Here is a 24,359-nt window from a genome sequence, read left to right as displayed (position 1 = left end):
CAACAACAGTATATTTTGATATTTGAAGATACATGACATGTATTTGATAGTAATATCCCATTTAAAGTCCAAGCTCTTGTAACAGCTTGTATTTTACATTGATTAGACTAATCCACTGGATAAAAAGTTACGTTTTCAATATGCATCAGACACTCGAAATGCACAACAACAATAATTTGGAGTTTTTTTTTTCATATATAAACACAACGCAAAACTTTTAAGCATCAAACCTTTAATACCATATACACAATAAATACAGAAAAACACAAATAAAAAAAGGTACAGGGATTCTCAATTCTTTACAAATGCACAACAGGAATTATGCTACATTATTAGCGTGATTTTCAAATCTGAGAGAATTCTTTAAAGTCAGATTCAAAGAGAGTTTTAAAAAAGCTGTGTGAAAAATTATACTCTTCTTGTAAGTTTGAATCAAAATGCTCACAATCAACAACCAAATTACTTTTAAGCAAACAAACAGTATGACAATTGTCATTAACATTTCCTGTGAATTGATGTTCTGTTGAAGCAAAACAGAGAGACGGGAGAAGAATACTTACATGTCAATATAATCCAGGGCCTATAGACTGGTCAAAATCTGGGATGTAAGGCAAAAAGGGGTGGAGGATGCATCTTTTTAGCAAATTTAATAAATTTTAATTTTCCAAAGGGAGCCCATCCCCTTCGAGATCTACACATAATGATTTGTCAAAATAAAGTTTAAGGTGGTACTGGACACCCGTGGATATTATTATGGATAAAAGTACATTATAATCAAAATACATTGTACTTTTACCATTTTAGAATTTTCAAATTTTACAACAATTGACCAAAAAATATGTTTTAATATATTTTTTCGGTAAGGTAAAATTTATAAGCACCAGTGTGATTCAAACTCATGACTTACAGCCTAATAGCAGTTAACACTCTAAAGTATTGCGATAAGCTGGTAACAATTTTTGTTGAGGAAGATGCTTGATTTTATTGTTTATTTTATGGAGGTATCCAATGCCACTTTCAGTTATTATCAAAACCGATTTGGTTTGACTTTTCCTATAGCGTCACGATCATTTCTGTCAGCTACGTCATGCATAAATTATACACGCCGCCGGTGTGAAAACTATATGATTGGTTAACTCCTATTTTTAGGCCGAGTTATCAGTATACGCTTATGCAATGCCAGAGCTGAAGGATTTCTCAGAACAGTTTATTTCCCCCCAATATTATTCATTCAAAATCGACTATCCCGTATGTTTAAATTCTGTGCTAAACTCTCTCTCTCTCTCTCTCTCTGTAAACGGGCGTTAAACCATAGCCTCAAGCTACGGTCCAGAGTACGGCGTTATAAAAAATATAATATTTAAAAGTTGCATGTGCTAAGCGTTCATTTCATGTAAATACCGTAAATGTATAATGCACATGTATTACCTACTAACTTGCCAGTCAAAGTGATAGGTATGAATTCCTCGATTTCTACACCTTTCGATCGGCAATCGACAGTCAATAAAAGTATTGAACGATGGTGTGAAAGAACGAGACGGAAGTGGAGAGTGCAAGGAGGTTTGTACATGTGCGTCTTCATTAGGCAAGTGTCCGATTCGTTTCTCTTCTGTTGCCCTATCACTTTCGGTGTAAATATATATACTAAAATATCCACAAACCATTTACTGCAGATTTCTTTATTTTACCTGTCTCTGAACCCCCCATCACCCGCTCCATACATGAACACTGGTTTGTTTACATACATAAAAAATACAGTTCTTGATCCGCTTTCCGAGTACGGTTAAAGGTTGTTTAATAGGAGAAAGTTTGGGGCGGGTAAAGCTACAATTATTAACAGTAGTAAACTAAATGAAGAATTATTCAAATGGATTATTTGCACAAAATGTGGTATGGTATGATGTAAATATTTTTAAAAAATAGTGTTATTTTATACGCGGCAAATTGCCGTAAAGTTTTTTTGTACATGTAAGTATTGTATGCACTATAGCTTTAATTTTCTAACCCAAAATTTATACACAGAGCTACAGCTATATATGTTATGTACCGTATGTATTGTTTTATCACAAGTGTACACTTTCGAAAAATAGCCCAATTTCGACAGTCACGAGTACCCATGTGAATTTTTCATTCTCTGTTATGTTGTTGTTCTGTCCGTGCATAATTTAGTCTTAGTTAACCAGCAGCCAATCAGCGGTAAGCTGAATCCACCAATAAAAAAACTGTGGTTAAGGTGCGGGTATTGTTTATGTATGACGTAGCTGAAAAAGTTGAACGTGACGCGATCGGAAAAGTCAAACCAAATCGGTTTTAGTAATATAATTACTGAAATTAAAACAGATCAGTTGAATCAAAGTGAAATAGTTAAGCCCTACATGTCAATGCCAGCACAAAAACTTGATCAACCTGCCTCTGTAATCTCACATTAACAAGATAATACAGCAGTATCTATATACCACTGTGCAACAAGAATTAAAACAGTTCTATATACAAAGCACAGTAAAAGAAGCCATGAATTCACTAAATTTCCTACAAGCATATGTAAGTAAACCTTTCTACAGTAAAATATTTCACTAGGAAATGTGGACTGGCTGGTACAATACTTACAGATCTGATAGGGACAGTTAAGTGTGGACTAGTGAACACATCTTGACACGAGGTATAATTTCACAAATCACAAATACATGTGGTATTACTTTGTTACGTATTACATTGTTACATTCCATTACAAGAACCATATCACAGGCTAAAAATATTTGCATTACAATACATGTGTGTCACATATACTGGACGTAAATGTTACATTTACATGATTACAAATTAATCCATATCCTTGTTCTTAAAAAAAAACCATTACTGCAAAATAAACTTGAAAATGAAATTTAAAAACACAAAAAGAAGACAATGCCCTGAAATTGGTAACCAGAATGGCACTTCCTGACGACAGAGCCGGGAACAGTCTTATTGTAAACGACACGGTCTCACGGCAGTCGCAGTGTATCATTCCCACAACTGACTTGGGTGTACATGTTTAATGATGCTTCCTCATCCCGACCCAGGAAGTTATAACTGGCAGTGACCCTGTAAGGATACAACATCATCCTCATCATCGTTAATAACTTGAACGCAATCCTCCTCATATCATTGTTATATTAATATCTTTATACCAACATATCATCATCAATGAAACAATAAATCAAAATGGTGATGAAATGAAAATTTTAATGATGTGTAGAAATTTCCCATGATGACAAATTTTTTTACACAGAGTAATAGATCTTGAGATAAGTAATATAGGTCTTGAACTCACGAAAAGGACATGACTCGTCTGTGATAGAATGGGTACGGTTCTGCACAATCATGGCTAAAAACAAAGAAGAATAATGTAATGTCAAATCACACAACAGGATTTACACACATCATGGTTTAAAATGCACAGTTGTCTGCATAGAGAGCCAGTCAATGAGATCATTTATAGCAGTTATTCAGTCTGATTAAATTAAGATCTTTGATCCGCTCTGACAAATTCGATGTCGCTACACAAAGATCAGATCTTTGTGTAGCGAAATCGAATTTGTCAGAGCGGATCAAAGATCTTATTTTAATCAGATTGAGCAGTTAGTTATCATAATATCTTTGGTGGAAATTTCATTTTAAACAAGTGAAAAGCATTGTTTAAACAACATTCATTTTCTACCCATCAATTTTCCTTTCTTATTACTGTAGATTCCTTATTTTACACAATATTAAACTTAATTTCGCAATTCCACTGTTTTGTATCAAAATTCGAGAATATTACATCACGAATGTGGAACTATAGTTCTCAACTCTCAAAAAATAAAAGCAAGATTTTGAAATCTGCTTCTTTCGGTTTTACACAGATATTAATTCCTTACTTTAAATAAAAAATCTACAGAATAGTCAGATCACATCTCGTTGCCACGTGCGGATCATCAGATCAAAGTTTACCTTCGCGTTTAATTTGATCTGATGATCCCGCCTAGTAGCTTGAAGGGATCTGCCCCTTTTGATCAAATTACTGTCATGATACACATAATTATATGTATTTAGAATGCATATGCATTTGATTCAATGAAAACTTTTCTCAACCAAAACTACTAAATAAATCTATGTGTACTTAAAACTGTCATTTACTGGGCCAATCCATTCTCTTTGTTGAATGATATACTGTTAGGTCTGTGATTTCTTAATATATTAACTGGGCCAGTCCATTCTGTTTGTAAAATGCTATAATACCAATAGGTCTGTGGTAACTTACACTAACCGGCCAGTCCATTCTGTTTGTTATCTGTTTGTCAAACGCTAAACCAATACTTACACTAACTGGGCCAGTCCATTCAGTTTATTGAACGCTACACCAATACTTACACTAACGTGGCCAGTCCATTCTGTTTGTCAAACGCTAAACCAATACTTACACTAACTGGGCCAGTCCATTCTGTTTGTTGAAGGCTATACCTATAGGAATTGAGAAGGAGTTGTGAGAGCGTACTTGGACTGTCTTGTCCATGGACAGAGTAGTTGTGTTCAGCACTTTCTCTGCAAACACCACCGACATTGTGGCCAATGATATTTTCACAGGAAAATAATTAGAGTTTGTAATATTGAAGGGATTCTGAAAGGAGAATTGAATCGTACATTTAAATTAATACAATAACACACAAATAGGTGTGTTCCAGTAATTTTCTGACTGAATATGAATCAATTAAATGGCTAAATGATGTGAAAAATAAATATCATAATACCAGGGCATCACTGACGACCAATACTTATAATAATATTTTAGATGAGAAAACCCTGAAAAGAGCTTACTCATTAAAAAAAAAGTATTTAAAACGACAATAAAGTTTTCAGTTGTTGCCATACAAAACTACTCACCTCAACAATGAAATTGACCGCCTCATGTTTGAGATCAATGGTTAGATTTTTTGGCAGGAGAAGTTTAACATTGTTGCTGATTTTAACATCTCTTGGAAACATAAAAAATATCAGTAGTCCTGCAGTTAGAAGACAGCCGATGATAGCCAGGGAAACCCACAGACACCTGTCCAATAAACGCACAGTAAGTCACAGTTCTGACACATATATGGACTGTAAATGTATTATATTTGGTTTATATTTGGTGTGTACAATATCTGGTGGAAAATCAATTTTTAACAAGTTATAGGTGGATTCGAATTAGCATATTTCTGATTGTGCCTATTCTTATACATATAGGAATGGCATGATTTAGCAGAAGTGGCTTTCCGCCCAAAAATGCTAAAAGAATACACAGCCAAATGTTATATGTTTACAGCAAGTTAAAGAGTCTCTGTACAGGGAATCATGTACTGACTGTGGCTATTAAACATGCTCTGTACTTTGACTCCGACTGTGATAGCCAGGAATATGTACATGTACAGACACGTGTCCAATATAGGCAGAGTAAGGCCTAAAAAAAAAAGTTGTGTGTTTCGGGTAACCAGACCTAACCTACAAAAATGGCCCGATCCTACCATTTTTAGATGTCTGATTTTATCCGATTGTGAATTTTATCTGATTTCCAATAAAAAATACGTTTTTAATATGAAACAAACAAACATTCTTAGGATTCATACCAAAAAAATATGATAAAATTAAAAAAAAATCCCTACCTACCTAACCTAATTTTTTCATCAGTGTTACCCTAAACACACAATTTTTTTTTAGGCCTAAGACTCAGTACTGATATATACATGTACATGTAAGTCATAGAGTCAGAGAGTACAGGAACCCAAGTACTGGCTGTGCCTAGGAATATGTACAGACACCTGTCCAATATAGGCAGAGTAAGACTCAGTACTGTCATATACATGTAAGTCATAGAGTCAGAGAGTACAGGAACCCAAGTACTGGCTGTGCCTAGGAATATGTACAGACACCTGTCCAATATAGGCAGAATAAGTCAAAGTACTGACCTATACACCTAGTTCAAAGAGTCTCAGTATAGGAAATTGTGTACTGACTGTGGCTATAAGACATGTCCTGTACTGTGACTCTTATTGTGATAGCCAGGGACACGCACAGACACCTGTCCAATTCAGGAACAGACAGTCAAAATACACAACATGTTTAAAAGACATTATTTTACATCCATGACACTACATATTCTGGTTAGAGACACTCTTTCCCATACTCTGTTCATATCAAATAGTCATAAATACACCAAACATTCAACATCCACAGTAAATTATCCATTCTTACGTCCGCCTGGGCTTCAGTCTGTCATCTTGGACAGGAATCAGGGCCACCAGCTGGCTTTCTTGTTCTGTTAAAGGTAAAACATGATTCTGTTGATGAATGGAATTCACTTAATGGTGCCCCTTCCCTCTTTCAAAATGTGGGCTAGATTTCTTACACAATTCATTGAGTCATGTTGTTTCAAAGCATTGTTATCATCGCAAATATTGTTCTTTATTTTTTAACTCCAAAAAGGTACATTGTATAAACTAGTAAGTTCATAAGTATGCAAGATGTTTAGAAATGTAGTCGATTGCTTACAGTATCTTTTAAAATGTAGCTCACTGTTTACAGAACAAATAGGAATATAGCCTTTAGGTTCATGTTGTTTACAATAACTGTGTTAACTCCATTTTTAAAAAAAGTATCTTTGGGTATTGAACCCATTTTGTACAGTAAATTTAGTTATCAAGCTCGTTGTTTACAGCATCTTTATATATATGAAGCTCATAGATTGCAGAACCTTTAGGTACGAGTATTCAGCCAATTGTTTACCGTACCTTCAGGTACGAGTATTCAGCCAATTGTTTACAGTACCTTTAGGTATGAGTATCCAGCCAATTGTTTACAATACATTTAGGTACGAGTATTCAGCCAATTGTTTACCGTACCTTTAGGTACGAGTATTCAGCCAATTGTTTACAGTACCTTTAGGTATCGACCCCGCCCCTCGACAGGTGGGACAAGGCACCCTCCCTCTCAGCAGCTCCACATATCCGTCCGTCCTAATAACAGCCGCGGGGTTCCTCAGGGGTTGTCCCTGTGTAGGTGACTGAAAATCGTTATCCATGTGATTTTAATGCTACAAAACATCTAAGTATCTACTTAGATAAATGCTTTATGCATAGAGAACAGTTCCAGGGACTATGAAGAATTGTATAAAATTGTCTTGCATGCTGTAGCCTTTATGTTATAATATTTTTTGTCTGTCATTTGATTTCATTTTGACTGTATGCCAACATGGTGATGTCAATAAACCAATAATTGAATTGAATATTTAATGGCACAAAAATCCAGGATACTAATTAATATTAATACATTGAACTATTCTATATTCTCTAAAGAAAAAATGGGGAGAAAAGCATGTCTCTCACTAAGTTTGTGTAACTTTATTAAACTTTCTGTCTTATTAGCAAATGTAACTATTCAACACAACCCACGGTCTCACTGGAGGATATATTTATATATCCGATGGCAAGAACATGCTCCATGTCCATCTTCTATATACATCTCTCCTCTCTCTCTCATATCCCCCCCCTCCCCCTCTCTTGTGTAACTATAACTAAGCCCTGTCTCCAGTCTCACCTCTTCAGTGTTTAGATCCATGTTGACACTGCTCCCTGTCTTCTCCTGGGGAGGGCTTTGGGTCCCCTGGGGAGGGCTCCGAGTCTCCTGCTGAGCCTCACCCCCGTCCCTTGGGGGGCTGGGGGTCACTGACGTCTCTACCAGTCTCTCATACTCACCAGACATCTCTCAAGGTCACACTTTACTGCAGTCTCTCTCTGTATTTAATGAGTTGTCTAGAAATGGAGATACAACCTAAATCAACTTTATATACAAAATGTAATTTAGATAAAGCAGTCATAAAATTTAAATCAGCCCCACACACCTGATGCAATGCCTTTTATCTTGATTTTACATCCATATCTGGATTTATCATGTTTATCATGTTTATGGTCACAACAATAAGATTTCACTGACATTGTGCATGCATAAATCTCAGAGATCATACTGTATTCAGGAATGGATGAATTAAAGACTGTCAAATAAACACACCTACTAAACTCATCATTACTGCAAATCACAAAAATATTAGGCATGCAACAAGTGTTCCTTACAACTGTCAAACATGTACATGTATATAGTACATGTAGTATTATAATGATTATATATAAAGTTCCCAAAATCAATACTCTAGAATGCTAATACTTATGCATCTTTCTGTACAATCTGTGCTTTACAAGTTAGTAGTCACAGGGATTAACTTGTAAAAATGAAGAAATCATTATCATCAATCCTAGCCTAAAAAAACAATAGGTAAAGTACGTAAGCTAGCTTAGGAATTGTACGTTAACCACCGAATTCCCAATATTTTTTTTTGTTCATTTTTTCTTTCATTATAATAAGGTACAAGGTACATGTATATTACATAACTAATGAATTTTTTTAAAGATGCAGATAAAGTTGCTGTGACATTTTCATCATTCCATGATGTATCTATACATGTAGGGCAGATGAGGAGAGAGGCAGGGTATTTTATCATTCTATCAGTCCTTGGGACATGCCAGCGTGTACTATATACAACAGCATATATAGGTTTTCACTTTTAGCTCTGTAGACCCACCCTCTAATACAATGATTGACCTAAAAATCAGCAATAATTGTATAGTACTTGGTGAGATTTGGTGTTAGGCCAGGAGTGTTTTACAAATGTGTGTGTTATATATACATGTAATCATTTATAAACTTGACCCAATATTTTCTGCAACATTGTGATTAAATGCAAGATAACCAACTAACCACCCCCCCTTCGATCCTTGGGTCAAAACGTTCCGGGTCGAAACCTTAACGCTCAGTGGGTCAAATCGTCCCAACACCAATCACAATACACAGTTATCCTTTAAAATCGACAGCTTTCCCCTTTCCAATGTTTAGATTATTACTTATTAAAATAATACACGTGTTCATAAATCTGAAATCAACGCCTGTGTGATTTGAAAACTATGGATATGCAAATTACATCGTAAACTTTTAAATTCGACTGATACATGTGTTATAGGCATGATTTCAAAAGCGCACGTAACGGTGGCCTCTATAATTTTCCTTCAAAGATATTGAATAAAACGTTCGATCAAAATAGTATTAATGAATACTTTAACTCTTGTGATTTCCATGGGACAGACACCGCCATGTTACATCTAATGAGCAATACCTGTATACTTAGCCTAGTCAATTCAAGTTGTGCCTGTCAGCCCCAATCCATTTTGTTGACATCACGTGACAAGTTTTACGTTCAAGGATAACCTCCCCCTTATTCTAAACACCCTACATGAGGTATCAATCAATCACAGTGTCTGATTAAAGTCAACGCAGATCTGAACAAAGTCGCTCTTGGAGAGGACATAATTTTTTTCTTCCATTTAGCTTGTTTTATTTCACTGTCAAATTTCTTAAAACCAAGAAAAAATTCCGACAAAAAATATTAGATACATATCGTATATCATTTCAATAACCTTGAACACTTTAACACAATAACTGTAGTATTTCAATGAAAATATTTTCCTGCTGTGATATATAAACTGAATAATTCAGAAAATAAAATGCAACTATAGCAAACCTTTTTTAACGTGGTTAATGATAAATATTACTGTTCATGACAAAGCATATATAATCGGCCTTATATAATTAATCATAATGACAACCACGTAGCATCGGGGGGGGGGGGGCACTTTTTCTCGCAGCAACAATTTTTAAAAAAATTACATATAAAAAATGAAATTATCAAGGAGTTGGCCCCCCCCCCCCCCACTTTTTTGGTAGTATGTAAAAAATTGATATGAAAATAAGGAAATGAGGAGTGAAATTGAAGTTATATAGTACGCCAGCCCCCCCCCCCCCCACCCCACCCCCACGGATTAGGATTTTGAAGATTTTTGGAAACTGATAATTTCCCCCCTTTTTTTTTTGTTTTGTTTTTTTTTGCTTGTCAAGATTTTTTGGATGAGTCTGGCCCCCCTTTCAAAAACGATGCTACGAGCCTGAATGAGAAAATGTTCACTCATTTTAAAGCAAACCGAGTTATTGCTATTATTGAGTATCAATATAGATATTTAATGAAGATCTCATCAATAAACCGTTTCTTTATATCGATCTCCTTTAGAAGATGACGAGCTCTTTATAAAAATGAAGTTTTCTATTCAAATTCTGATGCTAAGATATATATGGAATTCTCTCTACAAAATAATATAATAGTATTTATTATACTTTCATGTTAAATACTGAAATCTGATTGGTTTAGACGCAGTTGGTAATCCGTTCTATTACCCTCAGCGTTAGCAACACACTTGACAACGGGTAACACAACGAATTGTTACATGCGCGTAAATTATGCGCGTACGGTTCGTCGTAGAATTCACTTCATTTCTTTTTTAAAGCAGTAAAATTCTCTTTAAAATTAAGACATTCAGTATAATAAAATAAATAGTGCCTGTTTGGGAGGGTAGCTGTTGAAATTGACACCCCTCGAAAACCATTGTCAACCGACGCGAAGCGGAGGTTGACAATGCTTGTCTCGGGGTGTCAATTTCAACAGTTACCCTCCCAAACAGGCACTATTTATATATTATAGTTTAAATCTATAGACCATTGATCAATTGAATTTGAAATCATATTAAATTTTAATATATGAAAAAAACCCCCACCACCATGATTAGAACTGAGTTTTTCTTTTTGTTTTGTTTTATTTGTTTGTTTGGGATTTTTTTTTTGGGGGGGGGGGGGGTGAGGGGTGGGGTGGGGGTTAAACTATTGCATATATGCACCACATTTCTCTGTATATGTAGCGCTTATCAATTCAGTGTTAACAAATTGATACGTGTATATGGATATTTCTCACACAAAAACAAATCTGGTTGGTTTTCTCTTGTTTGCCTATAACACGCGTATCTATCCACCCATTTTGTACCGATAATAAATGCTATCGTATACTAAAAGGTTTAATATATGTGTTGATGTATGTACATCAAACTTTTTTTTAATAAATTTATTTCTTTACTTTAAATTATATGTATCATATTTCATGCATCAAGAAATTATATATCTGATATATTTAATTTGTGCTGTATCGAAGGACTGTTACAAAATTCAGCTGAAAATTGAGCAAATAATAAACCCCCCCCCCCCCCCCCCCCCCCCGAATATCTTGATAAATATTTTGAAAATATCCATTGAAAACATGAAATTAATTTGTAAATTATAATATCTTAATTTTCTCGATCTTAGTCATTGCTGTTATATACATGTTTAATCAAGTTATGCCGCTTAGAAGGTATATACATATATATATTTGTTATATTCAGTAGTATATTCTCACTATATAACTCTATATAGACAAATAGTCAATAACTATAATATTAGCTCGTCCGAAAAATATTGACCGGTCAATATTTTTTTGATATTGACTGGCTAGGAATAATATCTAGAGAACATTCCCTCTATTTCAAATAATCGCCTCTGATTTGTTGATTCGTAAACGATGACGTAAATAACTCTTCGCGACTCCAAAACAAGGTGACGTCATAATAGACAGTCAGTCAAGGCAAGTAAACAACGGACGCGCAATGCGACGGTTTGCTATCATAACGGATATAAGGATTTGCGAATTACTGTGAAGTAAAATCAGGTAGAACATCTGTATTTTAATTCTTCCGGTCGGCGGAATATCACCAGTGACCGTTTTATGCTGAGGATATTTTGGAAATGAACTTTGCACAAAATTGAATTCGTGAATTCTTTGTTGAGCTGAGAAAATTACGGCGATCTGTTTTCAATTACTTTCTTAAATTTTTGGTTTGTTTCTTCATATAACAAAACAAATGTTGACTGTGTTTTCGGGCAACATTGATTATATTAGCCCCCTTGGGACGAAAATATTGCCCTCCGCTTCGCGTCGGGCAATATTTCGTCCCTCGGGGGCTAATATAATCAATGTTGCCCTCAACCCCAGTCAATATTTGTATAATATATGCATTACATGAATGAATGGACGGTCAATTGTGTTAAAAAAAACCCAAACAAACAAACTGCCGTAAGTACTAGACTATCTAAGTATGGTTATATTTATAAATGTAATATAGATCTTGTGAAACGAAACATTTTACAATAAATATTAATCATGTTATTATATGATTTGTGTCTAATACCAATACAGGTTAAGTGTATATTTCAGTAGCTAACGTAAACTTACCTTTTTCTATACTTGTAACTTGCTTACATTTTTATTTGCATGTAGTTCTATTTCTTTCATTTTCTTTATGTTTTTTAGAATGTCATGTTTTATTTATTTCTTTTTCAGAATTTCTTTTCTTTTTTTGATGTACAAAATAGGACGAATCTACTATACGTGAACGTCATAACAACAATGACGTCACAATGTCCTATTGAGAATCATGTCGTCAATGAACAATGCCAGGCCGAAGTTGCCAATAATCAGGCCTATGATAGGAACATTAACAAGTAGTGGATTACATGTTAGTGTCAAAGAGCATGAAGACCAGTCCCAGGAGTTTATTTATTTTCCTTCGATCACATACGCCAATCGGAGCGTTGACCGCACCCTTGTGAATTCTCTAGCGTATGGGACCCATGATATCATACAACTGTTGATACGTGGGGGAGTCCCTCCATTCATTTTTCAGAAAGAATATTGGCACGCCAAGCAACAAGAGCATTTTGAGGACACCCATTTTACATACCGTCCGAAACTCAGAAGAAAGCGGGAATTATGGGAGCCAAAAATTATCGGGAAAACGCTGAACACGAAAATAGATCAGGAAATCCTTGAAGCAAGACTGAAACAAAAACGGCTGTTGAAGAAAATCTCGGCGAGGGCTGAGGAAGCGAGGGTCCGGGGGGAGGAGGTTTGGAGGAGAAGGGTGGAGAAGATAGACGAGAGGGTCAAGGCGTTCCTAGAGAAGATGGAGAAACGCGCCAAACAAAAGTGTGCAAGGAACCGGAGGGGTCAGCATTCAAAATTTAAAGGGGACACAACATAAAACTGTTTAGAAATTCTCGTAAGATATCCAAATATATGACTTGTGTAATTATATAACTATCTACATACATTTAAATCTTGATGTAATGCATTTTCTTAAACTCGTGTGAACTAAATCTGTTTAAAATGTAATTATGACAATATAATATCTCCTATATATTAAAATTCTCTGTTTCTGTCCGTCTGTCAGTCCGTTTGTCCGTCGGTCTGTCTGTCTGTCTGTCTGTCTGTCTGTCTCTCTCTCAGTATTTTTATCAGTATCATTGATTTGATAAACAGATTTTAGGAAGATACAGTTCATTTCTACAAATCGAAATATATTTGAATATATTTTAGAAAAATTATACAATGTTTCCCGTGTTGCAATGCAATAATAAGATCGCCGTCAGAGGAGCTAGCTATAAGAATGTCTAAAGGAAACACAAGATGTCAAATCGTGAAATTTACAGCCCCACGTAAATGTTTTCGTAAAATTAATTTTGATACAATTAGTATTGTTCCATGTAAAATTTTTAATTACCTTCTCACTCCTCATCTAAAACCAGCTGATGATTTGTTAAAGTCAGCGGAGTCGTTTACAGAGACACGATGGGCCATAAATTACCTGGAGACTACCAGCTAATGATAAAACAAGATTCTGAAGATTCTGATGTCGTGACTTGATTTGATGGGAACAAAGGTAGCTTTATACATTGTCGTAAACCACGGCTGTGTAGGAGCTAGACAGCAGCTCTTGAGAGCTCCATATGAAGCAAAATTATCAATAAATATCATAAATAATAATAAACATATGAATAAAGTTTTTTTTAAATTTATATTTTAAAACGAGCGTGTGCTTTTAAGAATACTGGATAGTCGTGGTCATTTTTAGACTAAATTAATCTCCTTAGGAAGAAGAGCTCTGTGTCAATTACAGAAAATATTCAATTTTTCAAGCTTAAAATGTACAAATAGACAATTTTTCTTTTTGGCTGTTTAATCATTTACACTAAAAAGTCATATCTGAAATTTTAAGGCCGATCTAATGGGTAACCTTTGAGCACTCATCCTCTTTTACGTTTTATGACCCCCCCCCCCCCCCAAAAAAAAATAAAAATCCAAAACAAACAAACGAAAGCCGTGTCTTTTTATTCTAATTTTGATATTAAAGTGTATTTGATTTACTTTCCACGTGAGATGTTCGGGGGGGGGGGGGGGTACCAATTGACGAATAGGTAGTTGTCTGGCATTTTGACACATGCCTTTGTGGTTTTTAATGATTTTAATCCTTGTGAGGCCTTTGCTGTATTTATGGAAATCAAACGCTTTGTTGATCTGGCAGCTGGTTGATGGCAGACAGAGGTCGTCATTAGTTGGCCCTCAAAATGAACGAACAGAGTATTCCTACAAGATATCTGACAGCCATTTGCATTTTTTTCGTCGGATGAGTGACACCAATTTGAAATTGATTTTAAAAACAACCCCTTAAAGGTTGCCGAGTCAAGTAATTTGTAATTGTATTGTTGCGAGAGCAAGTTAGCTAATCCAGTCCAAGATATCAATCTCCCTCATCCCTCCCACTTAATTTTAAGCTTTAATCACATCACATATTTGAAACAAAAATGGATTTCCTGTCTGTCTGTCCGTCTGTCTGTCTGTCTGTCTGTCTCTCTCTGTCTCTCTCTCTCTCTCTCTCTCTCTCTCTCTCTCTCTCTCTCTCTCTCTCTCTCTCTCTCTCTCTCTCTCTCTCTCTCTCTCTCTCTCTCTAACCAATCTATGGTAGATTCACATACTTGGGTAAAAAGTAATAATTTCATTCCCCTTTGAGTATATCTGGTTTTTAAGTTTGGCGTCATGCATAGTTTTGTTTCTCGATTTCTTTAAACTCCCCAAGATGTCACAAAGGCCAAGAACAACCACTAACCGCCGAATTGAGAAAAAAAGATATTTTTTTCCCCAGATATTTTATCTTAAAACCCGCATTTTCAAGTACATTTAAAGACAATAAGAGACTGAATATTAGATTGGCTTTAAATACATAAAAACGAGAGAGAGAGAGAGAGAGAGAGAGAGAGAGAGAGAGAGAGAGAGAGAGAGAGAGAGAGAGAGAGATATTAGCCACTTACACATTCAGTATTCAGTTGGTATACTCTATTGCTATATAATTTATATGTGCACGTCTTTTCAATGAACGTCTCATCGTTGTATTTTACATTCAAATTTTTGACAAAGATATCCTCTGTGTTGTTGGAAGATAGCGAATCTGCATTTCCTTGTTATGAAATTATAAAAAATAAAATTGAATTTAATGTTTAATTTATATTTCATACTCCTGCTGTCGGCGTATATTATTATTTTTTCTTAAACATTTGATAGGCCATTTGTCAAAACATAGAAATAAAATTAGCAAGGTTTTTGGTAAGTAATTTTTTTTTATATTATTCTAAATAGCATGTACTGTAGATCTACCAACTTTCCGAATTAAGACGAAAAATTAACTAAATTTTTTTATATTATTCTAAACAGCATGTACTGTAGATCTACCAACTTTCCGAATTAAGACGAACAATTAAGAAATAAGGAATCATTCTTTGAGTATAACGAGGTGATGATCAAATCCCGAAATCCAGAATTGTTTTATTGTAGATTTGATCACCCCGACCGTATTTTATCATATAACAACCTTCAAAGAATGATTTCTTATTGATTATATAAAAAAAAACCCGAGCAATTGTGCGATTTAAAATTTGAATAATCATAGATGGACTGTAAAGGACTATATATGTACATTAGTAAATCGATACGTAGTGTTAACACGGACAAAAACACTGGAAAATGTTAATATATACATAAATATAGAGACTTTGGATTATTGACTCTAATTTGAAAAGTAAAGGAATGAGTTCTATTGATTCTAGATGACAGATACTTGTTACAAATAGTTCGGTACTAACCTATATATATACACTCAATGTTCATTATAACGGTTTTGTTACAAATGTACCTGTAGATCTATAGCTCTACACACAGACACTATGGTATGGATACCTCCTATCTTATCGATTGAAATCAACAAAAAATCTGAGGCCAACTCGCACTGATTTCTTGTGTATGTTTTTATAGGCATCACATTTTTTCTGATTTTACTGAAAATGAAACTTATTCGTCTTTTAAAGCTTGTCCTTAAAGGGGCATGGTCACGATTTTGGTCAAAAATTATTTTTCGGATTTTGATATGTACACTGCTTCAGAAAGGCATTTTTAATAGGCAACCGAAATTTGAGTGTAATTTGTTGAATTATAAGCGAGTTAAAGAGCTTGAAATTCTTCGCTATGTAAACAAAGCGTTTGTTTACATTTTGAACGTTGAAGTAAAAATTTCAGTTTTAGACTTAAAACGAATGTGTTAAACGTTAGGAACTGTTTATCCATGCCTAAAATAAATAAAAAGATAGAAAAATAAGCTGGAAAAAGATTTTTTTTACTGGTATATTGACTATGTAAACAAAAACAGGACACGAGCCTTGTTTACATGACAAAGTATTGTGAGCCCTTTATCTTCCTTATAACTTTTCGAATCACTCTCAAATTTTATTTGATTATTAGAAATGTCTTACTAAAGCATTGTAAACAATAGAAATCGAAAAATAAAATTTGACCAGAATCGTGACCATGCCCCTTTAAGATAGCGTATACCGACTAATATTTTAAAAGAGTCAGTCGAAAAAATGATCTTCAAAAATGTTGTTTTGATAAGAAGAAAGTATTTTCTGCATGTTTTAAAAATTTGATAAAAAATTGTGGGTGTAGGCATGTAATTGCGTGGGATGGCTGGGGTCCATGCATCAATTCAAGTGCCTGTGACTGTTCGCCAAAAATATAATATGTGGTTGACATGTCGTACATTGTCCCTACGGTCGCCAATCCGAATATTCTCTGACTGTAGAGCTAGAGTGGATTAGTTTGACAGTTGGATAGTCACTCTGTAAAATATCGTGTTTGAATCATTTGATATTTAAAAAATATGAGCTGTGCTGTTGAAGATTTTATTTTGCTGCCAAAATTGGCTATAATTCTGCATATATCTGGAACCTTTTCGATGGATAAAACTGAAACAAGTAAAACATTCTTTACTATAAAATCCAATTTTTTGTGATGATGTTCACTTTACTTCTTTCGGGTGTTTTTTTTCAATAATAATTTTCCAATTTACATTAAAAAAGCTGACATGAATATTGCAGATCATATTTGTTTAATAAAAAATACATAGAGTGTATATATATATAGATATTCATAATAAGAATATATATATATTATAATGATATAATATAAATTAAAACAGCTTGTAGATCAAGAATCAATTAAAAACGTGAAACAAGTGCAGAGAGTTCATTTCGTTGAATAATCTAATAGTCCGGTGTATTTAATTTATTTCCCTGTCATAATGATTTTGTAAAAAACTATGTAAAAAAGTCAAGAATTTATTTATAGTTATTCGCCATTGTTGAATTGTTATACATTGAAAACCTACGCGTTTATGCTACACAGCAGAAAGCGACATGAGCGAACATCCTCATTGAAAATCGAAGTCATAATTTTAAGAAAAAAAAATAGTGCACAAAGTTTAGGATCGATGGAAGAAGGAAAAGAAGAAAGAAGGAAAAAACCCAAAAGTTCGGTAGTACAATTCCTGACGATTATAGAATAAAAAAATAACTAACCAAATTAAACATAACCAAACAAACAAATAAAGCAAACAACAACAACGTTAGCAAACAATCACTTTAAAAAAAGTATAAACGATTAATAAAGAAATAAAGAACGAAAACCCCCCCAGAAAAAAGCACCACCAACATGGGGCCCAACGGTGCAATTTTTAGCACTCATAATAAAAAAGAAACGTATTATTAAAAATTGTCATCCCCCCCCCTAAAAAAAAAAAACAAAAAAAACAAACAAACAAAAAACCACAACAATTAATAGTTCAGGAAGTCAGGAGGCTTTCCTGTTCAACACATTACAGTTCTTTATATGTATAAACTTAATAACATGTAAAAAAAAAAAAAAAGAAAAAAAAAGTAAATTGCTGTAATGAAAAAATATCAAAAATAGCGTTAAAGACGGAGAGCACATTTAGATAGAGTTCCCATTGGTCCAGTTGGAATCATCAAGTTTAGGTCCGAAGTTTTACACTTCGATCCGCCGTAGCCTTCCAGATCCCTTGCATTCTGATTACGCCGCCGTATATAAAAATGCACTTTCCTCGAGTTGCGCATTAACAACAGATGGCCCTGTTATCCTAAAAAGACCTCTCCATTTCTTATTTCATGACAAACTAAAGAGCTGCTGTGTATATCTTCATGCCATCTCTCTTTGGATGCCTCTCCGTGGAGTCACGTTTTACCGGGAATAGCGACGTCCTGTCATTCATAAAGTTTGAATAACAAGCGCTTAATTTGTGAGGTTAGCGTCACTGTATTTATAATAAAGGTGCATGAACTTGGTTAAGATGACATTTGCTTAATTGGCATACATCAGGCAGCAAAGAGACGTTTTAAAGTTTAAGAACATTGCATAATGCATTATATGTTCGCTCATGATTCGAAAAAAAAAGCATTTTGGGAACAAAATGGATGAAATAAAAGATTCAGCTGTACCAACTTTCCGAATAAAGAAAATGCGCATCTTTTAAAATACAATTAACCATAACTTTATCTTTTTAAGGGCTCTAATTTCTAAATGGTTTTTTTTAAATCGTAAAAATTAAACAAAATTTGAAAGATACTGAGAAAGTAAAATGCGTCAGTGAAACATACATAACTTTTGTCCCATTGAGCAACAATTTGAATTAAAAAAATAAATTTATACATAGAGCTATCTAGCAAACCACAAATGTCAACTTTGTACAAGCAGACCAATGTAAATTTTAACATAAGTTACTTTTAATTCAGATGTAGGTAACTTAGAATTTTAAATAGTACACTCTTTATTTTAATATATAACAATTTGTCTTGTTTGTCTTAAACCTTGCTGTTTTAATTATGTAAAACTGAGAACCACAGATGCGTTATTGTTTCTGATAAATAGACAAGTCTCTAATAGCCTCTGTAATAAGTTTAGAGCATACAGATCCTGGCCATTCACAGCATTGTTTTTTTTTAAAGAAAAGTCCAAAACTGGATATACCAAAATGGAAAAATGCAGGATTAACCTATTTTGTTTTTGATAAAACGTTTATTTTTCAGTTCTTATGATGAAAACAAGTCATGATATTTCAAATTTATAATTGTACATAGACACATGTAAAAAAAAAGCCAGACGTAAAGCATGCAAACAAAAATTAAATAGATAAATAAATTACAATTTAAGAAAGTGTTACGATGCATATGTACACAATAGACCCCGTTTAGCTACTCCAAAACAGACACACGGATGAACAGTTGGTCAAATATTTTAATCTCGATTCGTCAAAAATCTAGAAAAATCGTGAAAATAGAAATAAATGCCATTTAAAATGAAATATGTAGAAAGACTCGGTTACTGGATTAAATTGTTGAAAGAATGTAATCACTAACTTTAGTTCGTTGATGTATAACAATTATGTCGATTTTTATTTGTAAATTATCCTCACATTAGTCAAACAACATGGACGTCGTTCTCAGCTTGATTAGACACTGTCTGAAGACATTTACCTTAATTAAATAAAGACATTAAAACACTACAAAAACGAGATATAACAATACATATTCCATCGTATGACATCATACAAGAATACGTAAATATATTAAAATTGAAAATAATCCACTTTGTCTCTTGGTTGGAAAAAATATCTTGAATGGTGTAATCAAATTTGTCATGCATCTTGTAAAAACCTTAACACTGGCCTGGTCCTGCAAGGCACTTTGCATAACAATGCAAAGAAGACGGAAATGAGTTATAATAAGAACAGAACACACAAGATGCATCTTGCTATTAATTTACAATAGGCAAATAAATTTTGAAAAAAAGACGATTTGTAAATTAAAACTAAAGTAAATAAACATTCAATTAACTTCTTTATTGGGTAAACATATATTTCTTTCTTTTTGTAAACTAATCAGAAAGGAAATAACGAAATAATTATATTGCAAAAAAATCTAAAAAATATATCAAATCAAGATTTAAAAATCATATAGTAACTTACAAATGTGCATTCTTAGTATCAACTCTTTAAAAGTTTTATTTTTGCCCAAATGTCAGGGGTCGCGCCTTACCCAGCTCTGTCCGACCATCTAGAGAAACCATCTGAATGCCGGTTACTCGCTGTCTTGAGAATAATACAATATACCAGCATTTTTTATAAGGACAACGATAGTGGCGGAAACTTCTTCAGTGCCAGCTGCTCGTGTTGTATGACAGATGAAAATACCAGTCCCCAAATCTGACTTCAAGCTCAAATAATACTTTAATTTCACGGGCATATTCTCTAAAGCAATCACCACGCATGGATTTGGTCCGGAATATTTAGACTTAAATGTCGTATCTAGTATGAAACAGTGTTTTATGAAGTCATCCACATAGAATAGCAAAAGATCAAAATGCTTAATCATACCTACCTCTTTTTTTGCTCACCCCTTACTATTTTATTAATTCAAAAATGTCTTATAAGGCGGCTTAATTTCGGCATGCGGAGTGAGTGTTGCACCCAATGATCCATCTGGTTGGTTTTGAGCATGCCATTATTTATCGCCTGCGAAGCCAGTAAAGATTATTTTCTTACCTTTCTCCCAGTTTCGTTTTTATTTTTAGAAATCAAAATATATAAAATATATAAAACAGCATTTACATTTATTAGGATTGGTCTATATGATATGCATAAACTTATGAACAGAAACAAAATTAAAATAGTTATACCTTTTTTCGTAGCCCGAATGCAATATTCAGCCGGTTTATAGCTTACAGCGAGAATAATTAAAATTGTGGAAATGCAAATCAAAGATATTTATAACGACACTTGTATATCTTATCGTGCACATAAATGATGTCATTAGACTTTGAAGAGTAAAAAAGTATATACAAAAAATAGTTTGATATATAATACTAATGTGGTTTATGGGAATTCACGTGAAAGTAATCATCATAAAAACACGTAAAACTGCGATCATATATTCATTAAAAATTATTTTTAAAACTGTAAAAATAAGTAAAAAAAATCCACAAGAATCATAGTAACATAAAATGCATCCAAAGTAAACTTTACCGAAGGCCCAATGCATTGTGACGTCAAAAACACCTCAGTTTATTTACCAGCTATTGTCATTGCTTCTTCCTATCTCGTTAGCAGTGTAAATCTTAAATTGATCGACGATTCATCTTTGAAATACACATTTTTTATTGACGCGAGAAGAAATCTATGCTATTTATTTTCCAAGTATTTAAGTATTTACTACAAAAGTCGAATTCCAAACGGTTTATTGAAAATCAATACGCGTTTTGTGATCATCTGTTTTTTCCACACCTTCTAATCTATTTGAACAATATACGACATTGTATTTTACATTCTACGTGTTTATGCAGCAAAATACAAGAAAATATGACTTAATAAATTCATTATTTGTTTGCAGTGGGCCCTCTCTAATTGAAGGTCATATTGAAAAAAAGTTGTCTTTATACAACCTAAAAGTATTAATACTCGTCAAACCATTATCCCAAAAACCGTTTATAGAACCTCTGTATTTCAATAACCTTTAACAGGACGATTGTTCTAACATACAACGAACACAACTAAACAACTAAAACAACCGTATACAGAACAAAAATTCTCTTTCAAACACTATCAAAAACAACAAAACCAACATTCTTTCAAGTAGTTCTCTCCCGACCTCGCTTACCACTAACCGAAAGCATAGCTCTGCTAACAGAAACGCTCTACAAAACGATTATCATCCAATTTCACTCCTCGGAAACAAGTCTTGCCCAGGAGTATTCAACAGAATACTTTACAGAACAACCATATAACCCCGTTCCCCAATCCTATATACAACAACTTTAATCCATTAAACTATAATCCAAATACATTGTTTTCAAAAATGCTTAAAGAAGATATTTTCTTATAACCATAACGATTTTTCCGTTTTGAATAATACTGCAAATTTCTAAAAACAAATCAATTACAATATACTCAAAATTATACAAAACAACTCTCTTAACTTCCACGAAAACAATTTTAGAAACAACAAAAAATTACTATCACAAAAAATTATTTTAAAACATCTTTTATCTGTCCAGTTAACGTTTACGTGTTAAAGTTTTAAAAGGTGACATTTGCTTTGTAGATACTACAATGGCAGGATTCTGTCAAATGTTTATATGAAATGAGCATATATATTTGTAACCACCGAGTGTACATTTACTTGTATCCATCGAATGTTTTCAATTGTATTTTTATTAATAAAAAGAAATCATTCTCTGAATATTATGAGGTGAACAAACCGAACGGGGAAAATCAAATCTAATAGAATTTGATTACGCCCGACTGTATTTGATAACCTCAAAATATTTAAGGAATTATTATCTATTTCTTAGAGATAAAATTTCAGCAATTATTAGATTAAACATCAAAAAGATCATTTATGGAATGTATTAGTCTTTCTATTCCAAAATCGATTCGTGTTGTTATCAAAGAAAATGACAGCGTCAAATGTAAATATTACGTTATCAACTCCTTTTTAATGCTAGTCTTATATAACAGCAAAAAGTCAGCTTTTATGAGATCTATCCAAAAATGTTGGTCAAAACCATTACAGAAGCTACAAGAGGTGACCAAATGTGGAGAAGCAAGCTGCATAAAATTATCCAATGTATATGGGAGTGTTATGAAGTTATCGTAAGCTGCGTTAAGTAAATATTATGTAGAAGGAATCTGCACACATTTATCGAATGGAGAGAAGAAAGGTTCTCAAATCTATAAAATATTTAGAAGAAAGGTGCACAAATTTATCAAATGTGTAAAAGAAGCTGTATGAAGTTATCCAATGTCTATAAGCAAGCCCCATAATGTAAACAAATTAGTATAAGTAAGCTCCATTGCAATACCAATAGTATATATTAATCAAAAGTCCAAATGTCATGCTTTTTTTCATTTTGGAGCATTCTGATCAATATTCAACCATTTTATTGTTTCACACAATATTATCTATGAAACGCATATTGCAAATCTGACTTTATTACACTACAGCCATGTATAACTTCAACTATAGGGGTATGTTATTGTTTTTATACTTAAAAACATATAGGATTAAACTTTGATTTTTCAAATAAAATTTCATTTATAGAGTCATTTTCATTTTTGCATTATCTTTGTTGATTATGAACAAGTGTTCACATAATAAATGTCCAATCCTAATTTATGACACCTGTAAACTGAAATGAATTTAAAGATATTTTCAGTCCTACAATTTAATATATTCTCTTAGAAGGAAGCTGTTTTGTTGATGAGAATTTAATTTGTATTTTGAGATGTACAATGTCAAAATGTCCACAAGGCTTTGACAGGTAACAGGGACTGTTCGTAGGCCTAAATGCTATTTATAAAATTCGTTTTCATAAATTACAGACCACTTATATTAAACAAGAAACCCTAAATTAAAATATGCAATTTCTAAAGATGTTTCAAGATACCGATTTTTGTTATAAACATTACAGATAATATATAGTAAATGGTTAATCGTTTAACTCCAGCTTTGAAACGATTAAATGTGTTCATCATTAGTAATCAAAAAAACAAAAATATCCCCACTGAATAGTTATAGATTACATTGGGAACTTTGTATGTAACACCTCCCCGTTAAATATTATAATAAGTATTTTCGACCAACGATATTATTAGAAATGTTGTGATTTTTTTTTCAAATATCTTAGAAATAGATGTATTACCAAAACTTTTGATTCAGAATATGTTATCAAAAATAAGCTAATTGAATGTTATAGATTAACATCAGTTTTTCCCCAGATATGTATATAGCTAAAATTGCCGATACCCACTTTATATATGCCATGGTTTTAATACAGTACTGTTGGTTTTTTTCTTCTTCAAATATTTCATTTTTTCATGATTGGACTATTAATAAACCAATTCATTCATAAACTTCAATTTATCACAAACTATACGATTTTAAGTTCAAGTGACAGTGTTTTTACTGAATTAGTGTTAGGCTTAAAAAATAAATTAGATATATATCATAAAATAAAAACTGAATATTTATTTTGTAATAAAATCCCCTTAAATGGATTTTTGTGCAATATTATAGATAACTGGTAGACACATATACATATATACTATATAATTGTC

General features: G+C 33.2%; 1 protein-coding gene across 2 annotated transcripts; it reads right to left on the bottom strand.

The window, feature by feature from the left end:
- Positions 1–2,771: 2,771 nt before the first annotated feature.
- LOC105346806 (transmembrane protein 106B) lies at positions 2,772–9,348 on the bottom strand. Of its 2 annotated transcripts, none has more exons than XM_011455526.4 (8): positions 9,212–9,348; positions 7,585–7,799; positions 6,928–7,051; positions 6,244–6,307; positions 4,900–5,065; positions 4,440–4,636; positions 3,311–3,364; positions 2,772–3,081 (listed from the first exon to the last, which is right to left on the bottom strand). In XM_011455526.4, exons 2-8 carry the CDS (start codon positions 7,747–7,749, stop codon positions 2,982–2,984), a joined length of 870 nt encoding a protein of 289 aa, XP_011453828.3. In that variant the 5' UTR covers positions 7,750–7,799; positions 9,212–9,348; the 3' UTR covers positions 2,772–2,981. The 2 variants fall into 2 exon arrangements, with proteins under 2 accessions (XP_011453828.3, XP_011453829.3); XM_011455527.4 differs by having other exon boundaries at positions 6,928–7,039.
- Between the last annotated feature and the right edge of the window lie 15,011 nt (positions 9,349–24,359).

This window comes from Magallana gigas, chromosome 10, assembly GCF_963853765.1.
Source record: "Magallana gigas chromosome 10, xbMagGiga1.1, whole genome shotgun sequence".
NCBI lineage: Eukaryota > Metazoa > Mollusca > Bivalvia > Ostreida > Ostreidae > Magallana > Magallana gigas.
Note: the sequence above shows the minus strand (reverse complement) of the source record. Positions and strands in the feature narration are given on the sequence as shown.